This window comes from Erythrolamprus reginae, chromosome 5 (assembly GCF_031021105.1).
Source record: "Erythrolamprus reginae isolate rEryReg1 chromosome 5, rEryReg1.hap1, whole genome shotgun sequence".
NCBI lineage: Eukaryota > Metazoa > Chordata > Lepidosauria > Squamata > Dipsadidae > Erythrolamprus > Erythrolamprus reginae.
This window is the reverse complement of record NC_091954.1, coordinates 15,020,316-15,041,695: the sequence shown is the minus strand read 5'-3', so window position 1 is coordinate 15,041,695 and position 21,380 is coordinate 15,020,316. Positions and strand designations below refer to the sequence as shown.

Below are 21,380 nucleotides of genomic sequence, written 5' to 3'. Positions count from 1 at the left end.
AAATCTTAAGCTCTATATCCCTCCCTATTAAATCGCTAGTTGCTGCTTTAATATCTGGGACCACCTTTATATTATATTGAGGATAGATAAATTTAGCCAAAGACAGGGGTCGACAAAATTGTTCAGAATCTAGGAGCCAGCCAAAAAATTTAGGAGCCAGAATTTTTTTTAAGCAAACTTGGTTTTTTGCCGAGTCTCCACCTGACATCGCTTTCACCCCCTCCCCCCCGGCGCAGGCCTGGCTCCGCCGAGCCGGCTCTGCTGTACTCCCGTCGGGATCCGAGGGGAGACCGTTAGTCAGAAACCGAAACAGAGAAGAAGGAAAGGGAGACCGGGCCGGGGACGCGGGTGAGGGGGGGAGGGGGGAGGAGGGGTTACTGGTCGGAAGTCACCGCGCACGCGGCCGGAGGAGGAATGAACAAAACCTCACGCCGGGAGGGGAGGGGCTTCCGCTTCTCTCCGAAGGCGGGTGAGCGGCCAAGATCGGAGCGTCTGTGTGCGGTGGGGGGGAGTGAAGGGGTTCGAGTAGGAGGCGGAATGGAGGCAAGGGGGGGAGGGAGAGACGCACGCAAGCGCAGGGGACGCTGGGAAAGCAGCTCGCTCCGAGGTTGATGGGCGGAGCTACGGAAGCCAAGATGTACCATTTCTGGGCGTAAACACAAGGCGGGAAAAATATACTGTATACCAGTGATTTTCAACCTTTTTTGAGCCGCGGCACACTTTTTATATTTACAAAATCCTGGGGCACACCACCAACCAAAATGACACAAATCTAATAAATAAATAAATAAATAAATAAATAATAAATACATACATACATACATACATACATACATACATACATACATACATACATACATACATAAATAACCCCCTCATATATACAATCCCATGTAACATCCCCTTATAAATACAGTCAATCATCAATCATCCCTCCTGAAATTTATACCACTGTCTCATTTATGGGTACTTCTCCTGTCTTTCCCCCTTTTCTCTCTCATGTTTCTCATTTCTCTCTCTTCCTCCCTTTTTCCCTCATTCCTTCTCCCTCTCACTTCTCCTCTTTTTCCATCCCTGTCTCTCTCCCCCCCTTATGTGTGTGTATGTATACACACTCCAACCATTTCCAAAACCAGTTGAGGGCTGGGTTTTTTTTCTCTTTTATCCTTTTCAAAAACAGGTGTGGGCTGGGGGGGGGGTTTCTTATTATTTGGATGCTTTTTACCATATGCTTCAAGAATCACCTCTCTCTCTCTCTCTTTTGTTTCTCTCTCCTCTCATTCTCTGCCTCAATCATTTTATCATTTCTCCTTTTTTCTCCCCTTTTTGTTCTCATTTCTCTCACTCTCCTTTCCTCTCCCTATCTGTCTTGCTTTCTCTCTCTCTTGCTATCTTTTTCTCTCTCTTGTTCTCTTATTTTCTCTCTCTCTCTCTTGTTCTTTCTCTCTCTCATGCTTTCTCTCTCTTGTTCTTTCTCTCTCTGTTGCTCTCTCTCTTATTTTCTCTCTCTCTCTCTCTTTCCTTTCTCTCATTCCCTCTTTCTCTCTATCCTTTCTATCTCTCACTCTTTCCTTCTCTCCCTCCCTTTCTCTCTCTTTCCATTCCCTCTTTCTCTCTATCCTTTCTATCTCTCACTCTTTCCTTCTCCCCCTCTCTTTCTCTCTCTTTCCTTTCTCTCATTCCCTTTCTCTCTATCCTTTCTATCTCTCACTTTTTCTTTCTCTCCCTCCCTTTCTCTCTCTTTCCTTTCTCTCATTCCATCTTTGTCTCCTGGGGCTGACTGCGCCTGCCCTGCACCCCCCACCACGGAGGGAAAGCATTTGGCATCGGCACCGCCAAACACCCCCCCCTCCACAAGCAGCAAAAGCCTCTGCGACTGAGCCGGAAGGCAAACGGTGCACCCCGCCGCTTAGGCTTTTGCTGCTCCTGGGGGGGGGAGGATTTTCTCCTCCCCGCCCCCCCCGGCAGCCAAACGTCGCTGGTGCAGGAAAGCAGCGTGTTAAAAGGCGCGCTGCTTTCACGGAAAACAAACCCGGCTTTCCTGGCAACGGAGGATGACAAGCAGGAAGAAGCGGGGTGGAGCAACGCCAGGCTCAAGCAGGCAGCTTCCGCGCGTTTCTTTCAGCGGAAGAGGAGGAGAGGGAGCGGATCGGGTGGGCGGGGGCAGCGCCTTCTACTGCCGGCGCCTCCCCGCCCCCGCCCCCGCCCCCCCCCCCAGGCAGGCAGGGGAATGGGAACTGCGCGCCCATGGAAAAGGGCACGCAGGGGGATATTTTGGGGTGTGCGGGTAGCGGCGGCGGGCAATAGCCGGGGGGCTGCTTCTGCAAGTGGGAGCTCCAGGGCTGAAGCCTCAGCCCTGGAGCTCCCACTTGCAGGAGCCACCTCGCGGCACACCTGGCCATGTCTCGCACCGGTTGAAAAACACTGCTGTATACACATACAGTACAGCAGGCAACATTTTCTAGGCGCCAGACAACATTTTCTAGGCGCCACTGGCGACCAGGCGCCTGGGTTTGTCGAACCTTGGCCAAAGATACAAATTGGAATAGAAACTGGGGAAAACCTGTTTTTTTTCTATTTTTAATCAAGCAATTGGATGATAGCCATGTGTACCAAAGTAAGGATAAAGGAATATATTTAGATTTGCAGCAATTTACTTCCAGGTAAATATAGAGAAAACTTGAAGTCCCATCTACCTCTTTTTATTGCTTGCAATGTTTACAACAGTCATCGTCATATTTATGTCTCTTGTACATTTGTTTACTTTCAATAATACTTTGTCTTATTTCAGAAAATATAACATTTTGACCCACCCCTACTTAATTTTAGGGAAGAAAAAATTAGTGTTACTTTTTGTTCTGCCGGGCTCTCTGGTAGAAGCCTCCCGAAAATTCACGGGTACAAATTTCAGACACACACACGTTTGAAAATTCAAAACAATGTCCTTTATCACAAAATTCAAAAGAAACAAAGCACCCTTTTTGTATGGCAAAGAGCACTCTTCCCCAAAACAAAGTTGTCGGCTGTACAAGTCCCTTAATCAGTCCTTAAGTACTTAGCTAGTAGCTGTGAAGAAATGTCACAGCCCTCCTTCTACCCACGAAGTGAAACACACACACACTTTACTCTGCTTTGGTGTCAAAGGCGTGAAAAATCCACAAAGTTCAGACACAGCGAAGCACGGTCCTGAAGAACAACGATCAGATAATCTTCCACAAAGTCCCCAGCCAGCACGCTGCTATTTATATCAGCAGCTCTAATTACTGGAGCCCCACCCAAACATAGGTGGCCTCTCTTATCTCCTGTAATATTTCTGCAATTGGTCTCTTCGATGCATAAGTCTGCACATGCGTGGGTCTAACACTTCGTCATCCGAATCGACCGAAGATAATGGTGATTGGCTTCCTGGGCTGTGTGCCAAGCCCCCCTCTTCCAAGTCACCCCCACCTCCTTCTTCGTCTGAGGAAACTGCACTCCCTGACTATGTCGGCAACAAAATAGGCCTAGGACATGTTGACGTTTCCCCTGCCTCCACCTCTACATTCCCTGGGGCAGGAGCTTGGCCAGAGGCAACCACAACACTTTTGAGTAAATATCATACCCAATCCCAATTCAGACCATTGTTATCATTTATTTGTTTGTTTGTTTGTTATTTAGATTTGTATGCCGCCCCTCTCCGCGGACTCGGGGCGGCTCACAGCAAAATATAACAAATTGTAACAAATCCAAATAAATTTAAAATATTTAAAAAAGTTTAAAAAGAACCCCATTTACTAACAAGCACACACACAAACATACCATGCATAAATTGTACATGCCCGGGGGAGGTGTTTCAGTTCCCCCATGCCTGACGGCAAAGGTGGGTTTTAAGGAGTTTACGGAAGGCAAGGAGGGTAGGGGCAGTTCTAATCTCTGGGGGGAGTTGGTTCCAGAGAGTCGGGGCCGCCACAGAGAAGGCTCTTCCCCTGGGGCCCGCCAACCGACATTGTTTTGTTGACGGGACCTGGAGAAGGCCCACTCTGTGGGACCTAATTGGTCGCTGGGATTCGTGCAGTAGAAGGCGGTCTCGGAGATATTCTGGTCCAGTGCCATGAAGGGCTTTAAAGGTCATAACCAACACTTTGAATTGTGACCGGAAATTGATCGGCAGCCAATGCAGACTGCGGAGTGATGGCGAAATGTATCATGTGAATGTTGTCCCAGTTTCCACTTTATGTTATTTGTACTTCATTTTATCATTTACTATTTTGCTGTCAGTTTGGGATATTTTTCAAATAGAAAATTAACACAGAATAATAAAGCCCAAGAAACCAAGGGGGAAAAAAATCAGAATATTCAGGTTAGCAGATCCCGCGAAGAAGAAATATCTCACCTCTAACGTCATAGGTACATTTTGCTTGCGAACATTATGATTATGTTGATCAGTGTTTAGCATGATAACTGCATAGGCTAGAGCAAAACAGGCATCGCTATTGGCAAATGGAGTCCCGTTTGATTTCTGAAAGGAGAATGAGAATGGAAAGCAGATCCAAATAATGTAAATATAGTACTGTATATAACTGAAAGGAAAATGCCAAGAATTTAATCCACTCACCCCTCTAAAAAATAAAGATAAATAGAAAATTGTTTATACTGTAAACCCACACAAAATAGTCCTATGAATTTTTCAGATTTCCTGCCTAAATTGCCAATCTAGGATTGGCAATTCCCAATAAAATCAATTTGGAAAGTGTTTCCTCCTACCAAATATGTATACATGAGTCGATTGCAAATGTATATGCATATTGCCCCCACCCTCCTTGCCTTTCGTAAGCTGCTTAAAACCCACCTCTGCTGCCAAGTATGGGGGAACTGAGATACTCTTTCCCCCTAGGCCGTTACAATTTTATGCATGGTATGTCTGTATGTCTGTTTGGTTTTTATTATAATGGGTTTTTAATTGTTTTTAGTATTGGATTATTATTATATGCTATCTTATTATTGCTGTTAGCCGCCCCGAGTCTTCAGAGAGGGGCAGCATACAAATCCAATGAATGAATGAATGAATGAATGAATGAATGAATGAATGAATAAATAAATAAATAAATATACTTATGTATATTTATTTACTATGTGTCAAACTGCGTCTATGTTGATTGACGAACCCAATCAAGAAAACACAATCAGGATGCTCCAATCTCTGCATGCGAAACTTTATGGAATATATGATTTCAGCACTGATCAAATCAGATTTAATTCCCATGCAAACCCACATAATTAAAGTATAGGATTCTCCCTCCCCCTATTAGTGCAGGTCACAATGTCAAATTAAGCCTCACGATATTGTTGTGGGGGGGAAATCTTGGTGACATATCTAAATTTACATTCAAAATTGCTCTAAGTATCCCATATTTTTGTGCACTATTGCAATTCCACCACATATGTGTATATGTTCCAACTTCTTTCTTGCACCTCTAACAAATATTTGCATATTTACCATCTATTTGATTTAATGTACGTGTTGTTTTATATCCATTTTCCTTAACTTTGACATGTTCTTATATACTTTTCTATTCCAAATATTTATCCGGTCATTATCATTTATTTCTCCTAAATCTGATTCCCAAATTAATTTTAAATCTTTTGCCTACTCTTCTAATTCAATTAATATCTACCTATATATTCTTCATTTACATCACATTCTTTTATAATCATTTCAAATTTTGTCGTCTATCTTTCAAATCTTTCTTCCACTTTTATCCATTTCTCTAATTGTATTAAATTCAACCAATTTAACATGTTATTTAGTTGTGTTATATTCTTTTTCTTGGTCTTCCAATCTTTCCATGTATATATCTGATTTTCTTTTAGTTTACTATTCCATTCTTTCAATGCGATCTGAGGGAAATTCTTCCTTTCCACTACCGGTGTTAAAAGAGAAATTCTTGGTATTAGCTGTTAACTCCATTTATTCCATAATTCTATCACATCTTTTAAAAAGGGATTTTGAATTCTCCTAGCAATTTTTAAAAAAATCCTTTCTAAACCAATATGTTTATATAGGATCACCTATTTACCTTAATTCTTAAGCTCTATATCCCTCCATATTAAATCTCTAGTTGCTGCTATAATATCTGGGACCACCTTTATATTATACTGAGGATGGATACATTTAGCCAAAGATATAAATTGGAATAGAAACTGGGGGAAACCTGTTTTTTAAATTTTTAACCAAGAAACTGGATGATAGTCACGTGTACTAAGGTGCAAGGATAAAGGAATATATTTAGATTTGCAGCAATTTTATTCAATTGAGTTCTATGCTTTTACTTCCAGGTAAACATAGAGAAAACTCTTTTTATTGCTTGCAATGTTTGCAGCAGACATCGTCATATTTATGTCTCTTGTACATTTGTTTACTTTCTCTTATTTAGGGAAGAAAAAATTAGTGTTACTTTTGAGTAAATTCAGATCATTTTTATCATGTGAATGTTGTTCCAGTTTCCACTGTTATGTTATTTGTACTTCATTTACTATCTTGCTGTCAAGTTTGGGATATTTTTCAAATAGAAAATTAACACAGAATTGTAAGTTATAGTTTGATTTGTTTGATTTTTGCTGTGTTTGGGTAATAAATCATGATATGATGACAAGACGGTTAAAAGACCAAGAGGAATCAGAATTTTATGAGATTTGGAATAAAGTGTAAATATGGATAAATAAGAAGAAGAAGCAAAAGTAAAAATAATGTGAGAATTGTAGAAGTATGGATATGATTTAAATTTTGTGTTTGGTTTAGTTTATATATGAAGATTTATTATATAAGGTTAAACAAGTTTCTTCTTTTCATTTAAAGTAATAAGTTGATTTAAAGTATTAATAATGTATTCTTTTTTCTGTATGGAAATTTGACTTCTAGAATAAGTGGGGAAGTTGCAACCCCAACTTTGTGTTAAATGTATGTTTGTCAGTTTTGTCTTTTTTATGAAAAATCAATAAAGTTTATCAAAAAGAATAAAAATTAATAAATCACAGTTGATATATGAATTCAGCCACTGCCACCCCCACAAAAAAATTAAGTACATGTAACCTAATCAAAATCAGTTGTTTTTTTTTCCGCATAGAGAAAAGTAGCCTTCATTCCAATTCCATTACTTAATATATTATTTAAGAACAAAGATATAGGGCAATTCAAAACATACATGCCAATGTTCTGTAAAGGTTTCCAATAGCCTGTGAATCACAGGAGCTTCTCCTGGCAAACGGAAGGCTTCCAGGTAGAGTCTTAAAGCTTCATCTAGTCGTAAACCTTGGAAATGGAAAGTCCTGAAAAGAAAATACAAAATCAAGATAAGTGTTGTGGTTAGCTCTGGCCCAGCTCCTGCCCCAAGGACTGTGGATGTGGGGGAGACATCCACATGCTGCAGGCCTGTTCCGCCACCCCCAGTGGAATCTGCTGATGAAGGCTCCTCTGACCAAGAAGACATGAGTGACAGGGAGGAGGAGAGTATGGCAGACAGCTCAGGAGTGCAATTATCTAGCTCCTCCTTGGATTCAGAACAAGAGTTAATGATACAGCCACGCATGCGGACAGCAATCCATAGGCAACAACAACTGAGAGATTATTATCAAAGAAAATGAGGCCACCTGTGGTTGGGTGGGGCTGTGGTGATTAGTGAGGCTGCTATAAAGAGCAGCCTGTGGGTTTGGCCACTGTGGAGGATTATCTGATCGTTGTATTTCGTGACTGCTTTACTGACTTGGACCTTTTGTGTGCTGATTTTTCCCCCGCTTTGAAACTAAACCAGGGCAAAGTGTGTTTCACTTTGTGAAAGAAGGACTGTGAATTGCCTCACAGCTGCAAGCTAAGTATCACAGAACTGATAAGGGACTTGTACAAATTACCAGTTTGTTTGGAGATGAGTGCTCTTTGCTATATCAAAAGAGGGCTTGGTTTAAGTGAGTTTTCATTATAAAGAACATTGTTTTGAATTTTCAAATGTGTGTGTGTGTCTGAAATTTGTACCTGTGAATTTTTGGGAGGAGTCTACCAGAGAGCCCGACAGAACAATAAGTACGAAGAACAAAAAAACCACTAGGCAGATCTACATCACAAAATCATTACAGATGGCTTACTGTATACAGTAACTGGTTGTTTATTAATTGTTTGTAGTCTCAATGGGCTCTGAAAGGTACTTTATGACCTGTAAAGCACTTCGGACTGTCAAAAACTGTGCCGGAGGGGTGGTTGGTCACATGACATTTCAGATGTGGGCAACCTGTTCACATTTACAACTGGTTGCCAAGTGCCGTACAATTATGTGTTCACTATTTTATTTATTTTATTTATTTATTAGATTTGTATGCCACCCCTTTCCGTAGACTTTCCCCAGAAAGTCAATAGGAAATCTGGCAGGGAAGGTTGCAACCTCACACTACTCACCAGAGCCTACAAAACGTTTGCCAGACCAATTCTTGAATACAGTTCATCTGTCTGGAACCCATACCACATCTCGGACATCAACACCCTAGAAAATGTCCAAAGATACTTCACCAGAAGAGCCCTTCACTCCTCCACTCGAAACAGAATGCCCTACATAAGCAGACTATCAATCCTAGGTCTTGAAAGCTTAGAACTACGATGCCTAAAACACGATCTAAGTATTGCCCACAAAATCATATGCTGCAACGTCCTGCCTGTCAGTGACTACTTCAGCTTCAACCGCAACAACACAAGAGCACGCAACAAATTCAAACTTAATATTAATCGCTCCAAGCTTGACTGTAAAAAATAGGACTTTAGCAATCGAGTTGTCGAAGCGTGGAACTCATTACCGGACTCAGTAGTGTCAACCCCTAACCCCCAACATTTCTCCCTTAGACTATCCGCGATTGACATCTCCAAATTCCTAAGAGGTCAGTAAGGGGCGTACATAAGTGCACTAGCCTGCCTTTCGTCCCCTATCCAATTGTCTCTCCTTATCTCATATATCATATATCTTTTCTTCCTTTCATATATCTTCTCCTCTACTTTTATATCTTTTCTTTATATATAATACCTCATGTCTATCCTCTTCAATATGTATTGTGTATTAGACAAAACAAACAAACAAACAAACAAACAAATAAATAAAAATAAAAATAAAAATAAAAATAAAATAAATGAAGGAGATGCTGGATTTAAAGTCTGTTCCCCCAGTGGGTCAAAGGATTTACCCTCCCCTCTGTGCACTGAAGGAACAGTGCTCAAATCTAGCAAAATGTTCATTGTTTTCATCAGAGAGTCAGGTCAACTTCAGAGTTGACAGAAACTATTTTTGAAACTTCTGGACTTTAATCTTTGAGGATTTTATATCTTTAATTGGCTGTTGAAACTTTTTTGCTTCCAAAATTAAATACCTAAATGGTATTTTGATCTTGCTGTGAGGAGGGGGAGGAATAGTTCCTGTTTTCCTTGCTTTTGATTGGATAAGTTGTGCGAGCTGTTAAACAAACGGCAGAGACTATGTTCTTATCTGTAGCTCATATTACAGTGGTAGTGTTTGACCACAAGAGGGAGCCAAAAGACTGTAGTACAGTGGTACATCTACTTACTTACTTACTTACTTACTTACTTACTTACTTACTTACTTACTTACTTACTTATTTATTAGATTTGTATGCCGCCCCTCTCCGAAGACTCGGGGCGGCTAACAACAATAAAAAAGACAATGTAAACAAATCTAATATTAAAAAGAATCTAAAAAACCCCAATTTAAAGAACCAATCATACATACAAGAATACCATGTATAAATTCTATAAGCCTAGGGGGAAGGGAAAATTTCAATTCCCCCATGCCTGACGACAGAGGTGGGTTTTTAAGGAGTTTGCGAAAGGCAAGGAGGGTGGGGGCAACTCTGATATCTGGGGGGAGCTGGTTCCAGAGGGTAGGGGCCGCCACAGAGAAGGCTCTTCTCCTGGGTCCCACCAAACGACATTTGACGTTTAAACATTATAAGCTTACAAGTATAAAAGTTTGAACTTTAAAATCAAAACTTTAGTTACAGTTTACTAGGTGACTACGTGCGAGAATGAAGAAATTGGAAAGAATATTAGGAGATGCAGAAGACTTTTATTGGATAAATATACAGTGATCCCTCGATTTTCGCGATCTCGTTCTTTGTGAAACGCTATATCACGATTTTTCCCACCCGATGACGTCACTCTCTTCCTTCCTTTCTCATCTTTCTTTCTCTCTCTCTTTCTCTATCTTGCTTCTTCCTCTCTCACACTCTCTTCCTCCCTCTCTCATCTCTTTCTTTCCTTCTCTCTCTTTCTCTATCTCTCCCCCTCTTGCTGGCGGGCGGCGGGCGGGTGGCAGGCAGCGGGCGGGCGAGCGGGCGAGCGGGCGAGCGGGGGCATCAGCAAGGAAGACCCAGGGAAGGTTCCTTCGGCTGCCCAGCAGCTGATCTGCTCGGCAGCGCAGCGAGGAGCCGAATCGGGGTTTCCCCTTTGCGTGGGCGGCGGGGAAACCCCGATCTTCGTCTGCTCGCTGCTGCTGCGCTGCCAAGCAGATCAGCTGCTGGGCGGCCGCAGCAGCAGCAAGCAGACGAAGATCGGGGTTTCCCCACCGCCCACGCAAAGGGGAAACCCCGATTCGGCTCCTCGCTGCGCTGCCGAGCAGATCAGCTGCTGGGCGGCCGAAGGAACCTTCCCTGGGTCTTCCCCGCCGCCCACGCAAACTCCACCATCTGCGCATGCCATGAAAAAAAGGGCGCGCATGCGCAGATGGTGTTTTTCCTTCCGCAACCCTACATCGCGAAAAATCGATTATCGCGAGGGGTCTTGGAACGGAACCCTCGCGATAATCGAGGGATCACTGTATAGCTAAAACGTATGCATAGGCAATGAAATCAAAGCTTGATAAACTTTCAAAGGAACTTTGCGAGAAGATACAACATTTTGACTGGATATTTTAAACAGGTGAAGGATAGAGTGGATCTTATGGAGCATAAACTGGAGAAGAAAGATGTTTTGTATGAAACTGATTTGGGCAAATCCCAGGAAAAGATGCAAAAGATTCTACATGAAATGAGAGTTGGGGTTAGGTTAGAGAAACAAACTGAATTGCAAAAGACACCAGTTTCTATGCATTATTCCTTGTCTGTCCGTCAGGTACTTTGGAAAATAGCTTGACCCCCTCCTCTTGTGGTAGCCCCTTCAAATATTGGAACACCGCTATCGTGTCTCCCCTGGGCCTTCTTTTCTCTTCACTAAACTAGCCATGCTGCAACCATTCGTTGTATGTTTTAACCTCCAGTCCCCTAATCATCCTGATTGTTCTTCTCTGGACTCTTTCTAGAGTCTCAACATCCTTTTTATAGTGTGGTGACCAAAACTGGATGCAGTACTCTAGGTATGGTCTTCCTAAGGCTTTATACAGAGTGGTATTGGTACCTAACTTGATCTTGATTGTGTCTCTCTGTTAATGCAATTTAGGATTGCATTGGTTTTTATGGCTGCCGCCGCACACTGCTAACTCATATTTAATTGGTTGTCCACTAAGACAGTGTTTCCCAACCTTGGCAACTTGAAGATATTTGGACTTCAACTCCCAGAATTCCCCAGCCAGCAAATGCTGGCTGGGGAATTCTGGGAGTTGAAGTCCAAATATCTTCAAGTTGCCAAGGTTGGGAAACACTGCACTAAGACTCCAAGATCTCACTCACAGTTACTGCCTGGTTTCACCCAATCTATATGTGTACTTTTGGTTTTTCAAGCCTGTGTATACTTTTCTCTACATTGAATTTCATTTTGTTAGATAGGGTGCAGTGTTCACGATCCACATGGATTCTGAGCTTATCATCTAGGGCCAGAGTGCCAAAGTTAAGGCCCACAGGCTGGATCTGGGCCACGAGGTGGTTAGATCTGACCTGCAAAGCCGCCCTTGAAACAGCAAAGGACTGGCCCACGCTGCCTCCCGAGCTCTGTTTTGACTGGCAGAGGGCTAGGAAAACAAACTAAAAACCAAACAAAAGGAGAAATATTTCCCCCTTTTGCATTTGAGCACACAAGAAGAGACAGGAAAGGGAGGCAGACAAAGAAAAAGAAAAAACAGTCTGTTTTTGTGCCGGAAACCAGAAGAGCAGCTGGCAACGGCATACATGCCTACAGAAAGGGCTGTATGTGCCACCGCATGCGGGGCACAGGTTTGCCATCACGGCTCTATGATCTCTTGCTCAAGGAAGAGATTGGACTACAAGACATCCAAGTCCATCCCAACTCTCTTATATTAAGTTGTAAATTCTAAGCTCAATGTTAATTTCAAAAGATTATTGTGGGATTAAAACGAGGGAGAGACTCCCATGTATGCTGTCTTGAAATCTCAAGAGTAAAGTAAAATATAAACATGATAGATAATTTAGCAATAAACAAAATACAGTGGTACCTCATCATACGAACTTAATTGGTTCCAGGAGGAGGTTCGTAAGGTGAAACGTTCGTAAGATGAAATAATGTTTCCCATAGGAATCAATGTAAAAGCAAATAATGCATGCAAATCCTTCAGGAAAATCCCAAACTTTAGAAGGGAGGCGAACAGAGGGCAGGGAGGAGCAGCTAAAGGGGGCGGGTGGAAGAAGCAAGGCTAGGCTAAAGGGTGGGTGGGAAGGAAGAAAGGCAAGGGGGGCGCCCCTCCCTTTTCTTTCTTCAAAAGACACCCTTTCAGTTCCTTTGCAAGCACGTTGTTCTCTGCAAAATCTTTCCTCCCCCAAGCTGCCCCTCCCTCCTCCCTTTTCTTTCTTAAAAAGACACCCTTTCAGTTCCTTTGCAAGCACCTTGTTCTCTGCAAAATGTTTCCTACTCCAAGCAGCCCCTCCCTTTTCTTTCTTCAAAAAAGGGGGGGGAAAGAAACCCCTTCATCCCAGCAGCAGCTGCTTGGGTTCGTAAGGTGAAAATAGTTCGGAAGAAGAGGCAAAAAAATCTTAAACACTGGGTTCGTATCTTGAAAAGTTCATTAGAAGAGGCGTTCGTAAGATGAGGTACCACTGTATACTATTTTAAAATGAACAGCTGCTTTATTTCAACACAAGGTAAATTGATAAGTTCCAAAATTCATAAATACATACAGTACATACCCATCAAATCGCAAAGCAAGTACAGTGATCCCTCGATTAGCACGGTCTCGATTAGTGCGAAACGCTACAACACGGTTTTTCAAAAAATATTAATTAAAAAATACTCCACGGTTTTTTTGCTATACCACGGTTTTTCCCACCCGATGACGTCATACGTCATCACCAAGAGTCACTTCTCTGTCTCTTTCTCTTTCTTTCCTGTCATTCTCTGCTTCAATCATTTTCTCATTTCTCTTTTTTTCTCCCCTTTTTTCTATCATTTCTCTCTCTCTTTCTTCCTCTCTCACACTCTCTTCCTCCCTTCTCTCTCCCCCCCTCCACTTGCCCACGAGAAGAAAAAAAGCAACCTCTGCCGGGCAGCTCCCCTTGTGCCCCCGCTTTGTGCCTGCCTCTTTTGGGGATTTTTTTTTCTTTTCTTTTTTGCGCTGGCGGCGGGAGCTGTTGGGGAGGGCTCTGCCGGGAAGGGCTGTGTCAGCGGCGAGGAGGACAAAGGAGTGAACGTAGCTACTGCCCCACACCGGTAACAGGGAGAGAAAGAGAGAGAGCGGAGGGCACCTTGCCGGTCCACGCCCCCCTAGATGAGCGGCTCCGCATGGCCCCAGCGCCGCCCAGGCAAAGGGGAAACCCCGAGATCGCTTGCCGTATTGCAGCGAAGGAGGCGAAGCAAGGCTCCAAGCTGCAATACGGCAAGCGGCAAGCGATCTTGGGGTTTCCCCTTTGCCTGGGCGGCGGGAAGACCCAGGGAAGGTTCCTTCAGCCGCCCAACACCTGATCCGCTCCGCAGCGCGGCAGCAGCGAGGAGCCGAAGATGGGGTTTCCCCTTTGCCTGGGCAACGGGGAAACCCCATCTTCGGCTCCTCGCTGCTTCCGCGCTGCGGAGCAGATCAGCTGTTGGGCGGCCGAAGGAACCTTCCCTTGGTCTTCCCCGCCGCCCACACGCAAACTCCACCATCTGTGCATGTGCGGCCATGAAAAAAATGGCGCGCATGCGCAGATGGTGTTTTTACTTCCGCACCACTATAACGCGGAAATCGATTAGCACGGGAGGTCTTGGAACGTAACCCCCGCGCTAATCGAGGGATCACTGTATAATTTCTAATTATTGCCAATTTTATAATTGTATGAAAATCAACCAACTATTATTCCCTATTTTAGGGTTACCCTAGCTTGCTTCTAGTGTGTTTAAGAAACATTTCCCAGTTGTACATCTCCACCCCATGTCCAGTCAACGGAGCAGTGGAAGTGATGTGCCGGTGCCTGGAGGCTTTTGGGGTCTGGATGGGTGTCAACAGACTCAAACTCAACCCGGATAAGACGGAGTGGCTGTGGGTCCTGCCTCCCAGGGACAATTCCATCTGTCCGTCCATAACCCTGGGGGGGAATTATTGACCCCCTCAGAGAGGGTCCGCAACTTGGGCGTCCTCCTAGATCCACAGCTCACATTAGAGAAACATCTTTCAGCTGTGGCAAGGGGGACGTTTGCCCAGGTTCGCCTGGTGCACCAGTTGTGGCCCTATCTGGACCGGGACTCACTGCTCACAGTCACTCATGCCCTCATCACCTCGAGGTTCGACTACTGTAATGCTCTCTACATGGGGCTACCTTTGAAAAGTGTTCGGAAACTTCAGATCATGCAGAATGCAGCTGCGAGAGCAATCATGGGCTTCCCAAGGTATGCCCATGTTACACCAACACTCCGCAGTCTGCATCCATTTCCGGTCACAATTCAAAGTGTTGGTTATGACCTATAAAGCCCTTCATGGCATCGGACCAGAATACCTCCGGGACCACCTTCTGCCGCACGAATCCCAGCGACTGGTTAGGTCCCACAGAGTTGGCCTTCTCCGGGTCCCGTCGACTAAACAATGTTGTTTGGTGGGACCCACGAGAAGAGCCTTTTCTGTGGCGGCCCCGACCCTCTGGAACCAGCTCCCCCCGGAGATTAGAACTGCCCCCACCCTCCTTGCCTTTCGTAAAGTTCTTAAGACCCATCTCTGCCATCAGGCATGGGGGAACTGAGACATCTCCCCCCGGGCCTATACAGTTTATACATGGTATGTTTGTGTGTATGTTTGCATTTAATAATGGGGTTTTTAGCGTTTTTTAAATTATTAGATTTGTTCTTACATTGTTCTTGTTATTGTTGTGAGCCGCCCCGAGTCTACGGAGAGGGGCGGCATACAAATCTAAATAATAATAATAATAATAATAATAATAATAATAATAATAATAATTTCTACTCACCTAACAAAACTATCCAGCAAATCGACATTTTTTCGATCACTCACAAATTCCCCAATCATTTTCTTGTCAAGTTTAGGATTTTCTCTCAGCCACTTGGCCACTTGATTGTTATCCATGGGGATAGCCAAGAGATTTTTCTCCTGAAGAAGCTGTATTCCTTTTTTTGGTTTTTGATTGAAGTGCTCTGAACCAGTTATCAAGAGCTTTAAAAAGTCAAAAGGAATGAATTCAGTAATACTTTATTGCGAGATTACTCTTATACCAAATCATATACTTCAGATCGTGCAGAATGCAGCTGCGAGAGCAATCACGGGCTTTCCTAAATATGCCCATGTTACACCAACACTCCGCAGTCTGCATTGGTTGCTGATCAGTTTCCAATTACAATTGAAAGTGTTGGTTATGACCTATAAAGCCCTTCATGGCACCGGACCAGATTATATCAGGGACCGCCTTCTGCTGCACGAATCCCAGCGACCGGTTAGGTCCCACAGAGTGGATCTTCTCCGAGTCCCGTCAACTAAACAATGTCGCTTGCGGGACCCAGGGGAAGAGCCTTCTCTGTGGCGGCCCCGGGCCTCTGGAACCAACTCCCCCCAGAGATTAGAATTGCCCCCACCCTCCTTGCCTTTCGTAAGCTACTTAAAACCCACCTCTGCCGTCAGGCATGGGGGAATTGAGATCTTCTTTCCCCCTAGGCCTTTACAATTCTATGCATGGTATGTATGTATGTATGTATGTCTGGTTTTTATATTAATGGGTTTTAATCGTTTTTAGTATTAGATTACTTTTGTACACTGTTTTATTATTGCTGTTAGCAATAATTAGTAAATAATTAGTAAAATTCATTTTTTGAATAACAGCTACCTTGTTTTAGCAACGATTTAAAATACAATGGTAACTAAAAAAAATTGACCAATGCCCACACTTACACCAAATTTCTACACTGTGTGCACAATTATTAGGCAAGTTGTATTTTGGAGGATGTTATATCAAACAATTAGTAGTGCTCTCAAGTCAATCCAAAATGTTAATAAACAAACGTGAATATTTAAGACAGTAAAAGTGAGGTTTTGGCTTTCTTAGAATATCTGTGTGCAGAATTATTAAATGAAAAATGAAAATTTGCCCATCTCACTTGTTCATTTGCATCTATTAAAGTAAAGAATAATAAACAGACAAGTCAAAATCAACAAATAAACACACAAAAAATCAGTGACCAATGTAGCCATCCTTCTATTCATGGAGTCTGTTAGTTTCTTGATCTGTTGACAATCAACTTCTTGTGCAGCATTAATCACAGTCTCACAGACCCTGTTCAGAGAGGTGAACTGTTTTCTTCACCGTAAATCTCCCATTTAAGGACCCACAAATTCTCAATAGGGTTTAGGACAGGTGAGGAAAGGGACCATGTCATTATTTTTCATCTTTTAAGGCCTTAACTGGCTAGCCACACAGTGGAGTACTTTGATCATAGACTTCTTGAAAGATGAAGACTTTTTCCTGTAGCACTGCTTGAAGAAAATGTCTTCTAAAAACTGGCAGTAGGTTTGGGAGTTGATTTTGAGTCCATCTTCAACCAAAAAGGTCCAATTAGTTCATCTCTCTTAATACCAGCCCACACCACTACCCACCTCCATCTTGTGGTTCTGTGCCCGTTGGTGATCCAGCCACAGGCCTACCAATCTGGTCCATCAAGATTCAATCTCATCTCATCACTCCATAAAAGCTTTGAAAAATCTGATATTTCTTGGCTCATTCTTGCTGTTTCAATTTATATGTCTTGTTCAGTGATGGTCGGCTTTCAGCATTCCATACTCTGGCCATGTCTCTGAGCATTAAATGTCTTGTACCTCTCTGAGCACTCCAGGCAGGTTCTGGAATATGACAGCACTGGAGGATAATGGGTTCCTGGTAGCTTTATGTTTAATTCTTCTCAAATATTTGGCAGTTAATGTGCATCTCTTTTTCTCAACACATGTGACCCTGTTGACTATTAGCAACAAGACATTTGATGGTGTTGTGGTCACATCCCAATATGTTAGCAATTTCAAGAGTGCTGCATCCCCCTTTTTACAATGTTTGACTTTTCAGAATCAGTTAAATCTCTTTTTTGGCCCATTTTGCTGAAGGAAAAGAAGCTGATTGCTAATTATGCACATCTTGACATAGGGTGTTGATCTCTTTGATATAGGATGTTGTATACAGGTAGTCCCTGGGTTACGTTGTCTCCGACGTATGACGGTTCATCGTTACGACGACCCAGGGACAGCTTTGAAGCCACCACTGACACCGCCGCCTCCATTCGGGCGAAGGGATCTCCGTGGTGGGCGGCGGCTTCAGAGACCCCGCGGACATCCCCTCGCCCGAACGGAGGCGGCTTCAAGGGACCAACAGCCGGTCCTCCACTGCGCTGCGTTGCTGCAGCCTGGAAAGCCGCCGCCGCCTCCATTCGTGCAAGGGGAACTCCGCGGTGGGCGGCCTCGGAGGCTACAGCAACGCAGCGCAGAGAAGGACCGGTTTCAAGGAACCAACAGCCAGTCCTTCTTGGCGCTGCGTTGCTGCAGCCTCCAAGGCTGCCCACCATGGAGATCCCCTCGCCCGAATGGAGATGGCGGCGGCGGCGGCAGCCTCAGAAGCTGCAGCAACGCAGCACCGAGAAGGACCGGCTGTTGGTTCCTTGAAGAAGCCGCCACCGCCATGTAAGTCGGAATATTAATGTAAACCAGAATATTCCGACTTACACCAAACTCAGCTTACGATGGGTCGTGGGAACGGATCCCCGTCGTAAGTCGGGGACTACCTGTATTTATGAGTTACAGCATCCTGCGGTCATGGCATCTCCGAGGAAGATGGGAGCTTAAGAAATACAAAATATAAATACGTAATAAATTTACGACCTTCCCAGATGCCTTCTTGCAAAGTCAACAGTGAAGCCAGCAGAGGAGGTGTCAAGTCACAGTCACCTGAAGTCTTACTCAATGACCATGTTGATCTGATGACCATGGTAAAAATGGTGGTAAAATTTGGTGGTCGTGTAATGCCTCACTTATTGACTGCACTACCTAACAAAACATTTTCTGCCCTTTACTATAGTTGTAAATCTAAGATTACTTGTAAGTCATGGGTACCTAGAATCAATGCAGAGTATGATTGAGGTACTCCAAAGAGAACTGCGTAGACTCGGGTTTATTTATTTTTATTTATTTATTGAATTTATATTGCTGTTTATTTGTATATGGCGACTCAAGGCGGCTTGCAGAATATAAAATCACATTTAAAACAGTAAAATTAATAAAGAATCAAATAAAATTAATATAATAAAATCACCCCAAACCCTGGCAACAGCAGATCACAGGAGCCATTTAATGGGCTTCATCCTGCTCTGGGTTCCCTGGGCCCGCTGGAAGAACTAGATATTCAGCACCTTCTCTGGGGGAATGATGTTCCAGAGAGAAGGGGCCACTATGGAGAAGGTCCTTCTTCTTGGTCACACCAGGTGTATTTCCCTAGGGGATGGGACCCATAGCATTCCCTGCCTCCCAGCTCGGATGGGTCAAGCAGATGTGACCAACAGGAGACGGTCCCTCAGATAACCTGGTCCCAAGCCATGAAGGGTTTTAAAGATGACAACTAGCATTTTGAATTGCACCTGGAAGCAAATCGGTAGCCAATGCAGCTCCTGCAGGAATAGGTGATACATATAACACTGGGTTCTGCACAAAATCAGGTTCGTGTCCACTCTTAAGCATGGAGGTTAAATGCTTTCCATCTATAAGAGATGGTTTCCATTATAAGGGATTCTGGCATTTATTTTGGTCCTTCTACTTTTATATTTTCAAATGTTAATAATATTTAAAGTTCACTTTAGAATAGCATATTTGCTGTGGTTAGCTCTGGCCCAGCTCCTGCCCCAAGGACTGTGGATGTGGGGGAGACATCCACATGCTGCAGGCCTCTTTTGCCCCCCTGTGGAATCTGATGATGAAGGCTCCTCTGACCAAGAAGACACGAGTGACAGGGAGGGGGAGAGTGTGGCAGACAGCTCAGAAGGAGATCAATTATCTAGCTCCTCCTTGGATTCAGAACAAGAGTTAATGATACAGCCACGCATGCGGAGAGCGATGCATAGGCAACAACAACTGAGAGATTATTATCAAAGAAAATGAGGCCACCTGTGGTTGGGTGGGGCTGTAGTAATTATAAATAGCAGCCTGTGGATTTGGCCATTGTGGAGGATTATCTGATCCTTGTGTTTCGTGACTGCTTTACTGACTTTGACTTTTTGTGTGCTGATTTTTCCCCGCTTTGAAACTAAACCAGAGCAAAGTGTGTTTCACTTTGTGAAAGAAGAAGGACTGTGAATTGCCTCACAGCTGCAAGCTAAGTATCACAGAATTGATAAGGGACTTGTATAAATTACCAGTTTCTTTGGAGACGAGTGCTCTTTGCTATACCAAAAGAGGGCTTGGTTTAAGTGAATTTTCAGTATAAAGAACATTGTTTTGAATTTTCAAACGTGTGTGTGTGTCTGAAATTTGTACCTGTGAATTTGTGGGAGGATTCTACCAGAGAGCTCGACAGAACAATATTCAAATCTAATCTCTCCCTCCCCTCTTTCTTCCTTTATGCCTATATTTACTATATTACTTAAGAACGAACGCACATCTTTACTGTATGCATAACGGCCATATACTATAGATGCTTCAGAAACAACATGCCATACCTTTTTTTTATTCTTAATCATTGTCAGTTCTTGTGTTCTGGGTAGGAAGCAGGAAAATCGAGTAGGCTTTCTTGGGATGACCTTTTCTACAAAAAAAATATATGGCTGCTTTTACAGTAGAGCCTAACAAACAGCTACCATTGCTGTTTATAATCAATTAAAACAACTTTCACATTCACAAGCCAGCAGTACTATTCTTCTTTATCAACCATAATTCTGACGGACATTATTAGTTAACAAAAAAACAGGACCTTCGGATTCAGCTGCATATATTAAAATAGAGGAGGAACACTACAAAAAAAATACTTGTTAGAATTTTGCAATAGAAACACAATGGAGTCCCAACCACTGAAAAAAGGATGAAAGGGATATATAGCATACTTCTGCCGCACGAATCCCAGCGACCGGTTAGGTCCCACAGAGTTGGCCTTCTCCGGATCCCGTCGACTAAACAATGTCATCTGGCGGGACCCAGTTTTACCTGTATCGTTTTCCATATCTGAATTCAGACAGTCTTGCTGTTTCAAGTGGGAGGTCACCAAGCAATCATTACTCGATGAACATGTCTCCGGTAATTCTGCAGCGGATGATTTCAGTTTTGTTTGCAGTTCTTCAGTATCTATAAGGTAAGAAACAGGGGGTGAAATCCAGCAGGTCCTGACAGGTTCTGGAGAACCAGTAACCAAAATTTGGAGTACAGTGATCCCTCGATTTTCGCGGGTTCAAACTTCACGAAACGGCTATAACACGGGTTTTCAAAAAATATTAATTAAAAAATACTCCACGGTTCTTTTTCTATACCACGGTTTTTCCTGCCCGATGACGTCATACGTCATCACCAAACTTTCGTCTGCCATTGCTGATTGGCCGAAATCTCAGCCAATCAGTGTTGTCATCGCAAAAATTTCACCCGTCATTGCTGATGGGACGAAAGTGCTCTCAGCTAAGGGACTGCGAGAGGGGCGGGGCGGGCATTCTCCAAGCGCTCAGAGCGGAGAGCGGCCGAATGAGGAGGAGAAGTCGTAGCCGCCAGCGCTGCTGCAGGAGGACCCGCACCCCAAGAAAGCCGGTGAGAGGGGTGGATCGGGCGGGCGGGGGGTAGCGGCGAGGGAGCCGGAGGCGCTGGGGGGGAGGGCGACATTCAAAACAATCTTTGCTGGCCTCCACACTTTCATCGCTCCCCGCCCCCAACTTCAAGCCCAGCTCCTTGCGCGGCCTTGGAAAAGGGTGCGCGGGGGGTAGTTTTTGGCTGTCCATAGCCAAAAATTGTGTTTTTACTTCCGCATCTCTACTTCGTGGAAATTCGACTTTCGCA

General features: G+C 43.7%; 1 protein-coding gene across 2 annotated transcripts in view; it reads right to left on the bottom strand.

The window, feature by feature from the left end:
- The window catches only part of GBF1 (golgi brefeldin A resistant guanine nucleotide exchange factor 1), a 154,114-nt gene that overhangs the window by 56,196 nt on the left and 76,538 nt on the right, over positions 1-21,380 (bottom strand). For both annotated transcript variants that reach the window (XM_070752118.1, XM_070752119.1), the window contains exons 16-20: positions 20,547-20,684; positions 20,066-20,151; positions 15,340-15,542; positions 7,182-7,305; positions 4,373-4,498 (exon numbers count right to left, since the gene is read on the bottom strand). In XM_070752118.1, coding sequence (XP_070608219.1) covers positions 4,373-4,498; positions 7,182-7,305; positions 15,340-15,542; positions 20,066-20,151; positions 20,547-20,684 — 677 coding nt within the window. The remainder of the gene's footprint in view (positions 1-4,372; positions 4,499-7,181; positions 7,306-15,339; positions 15,543-20,065; positions 20,152-20,546; positions 20,685-21,380) is intronic.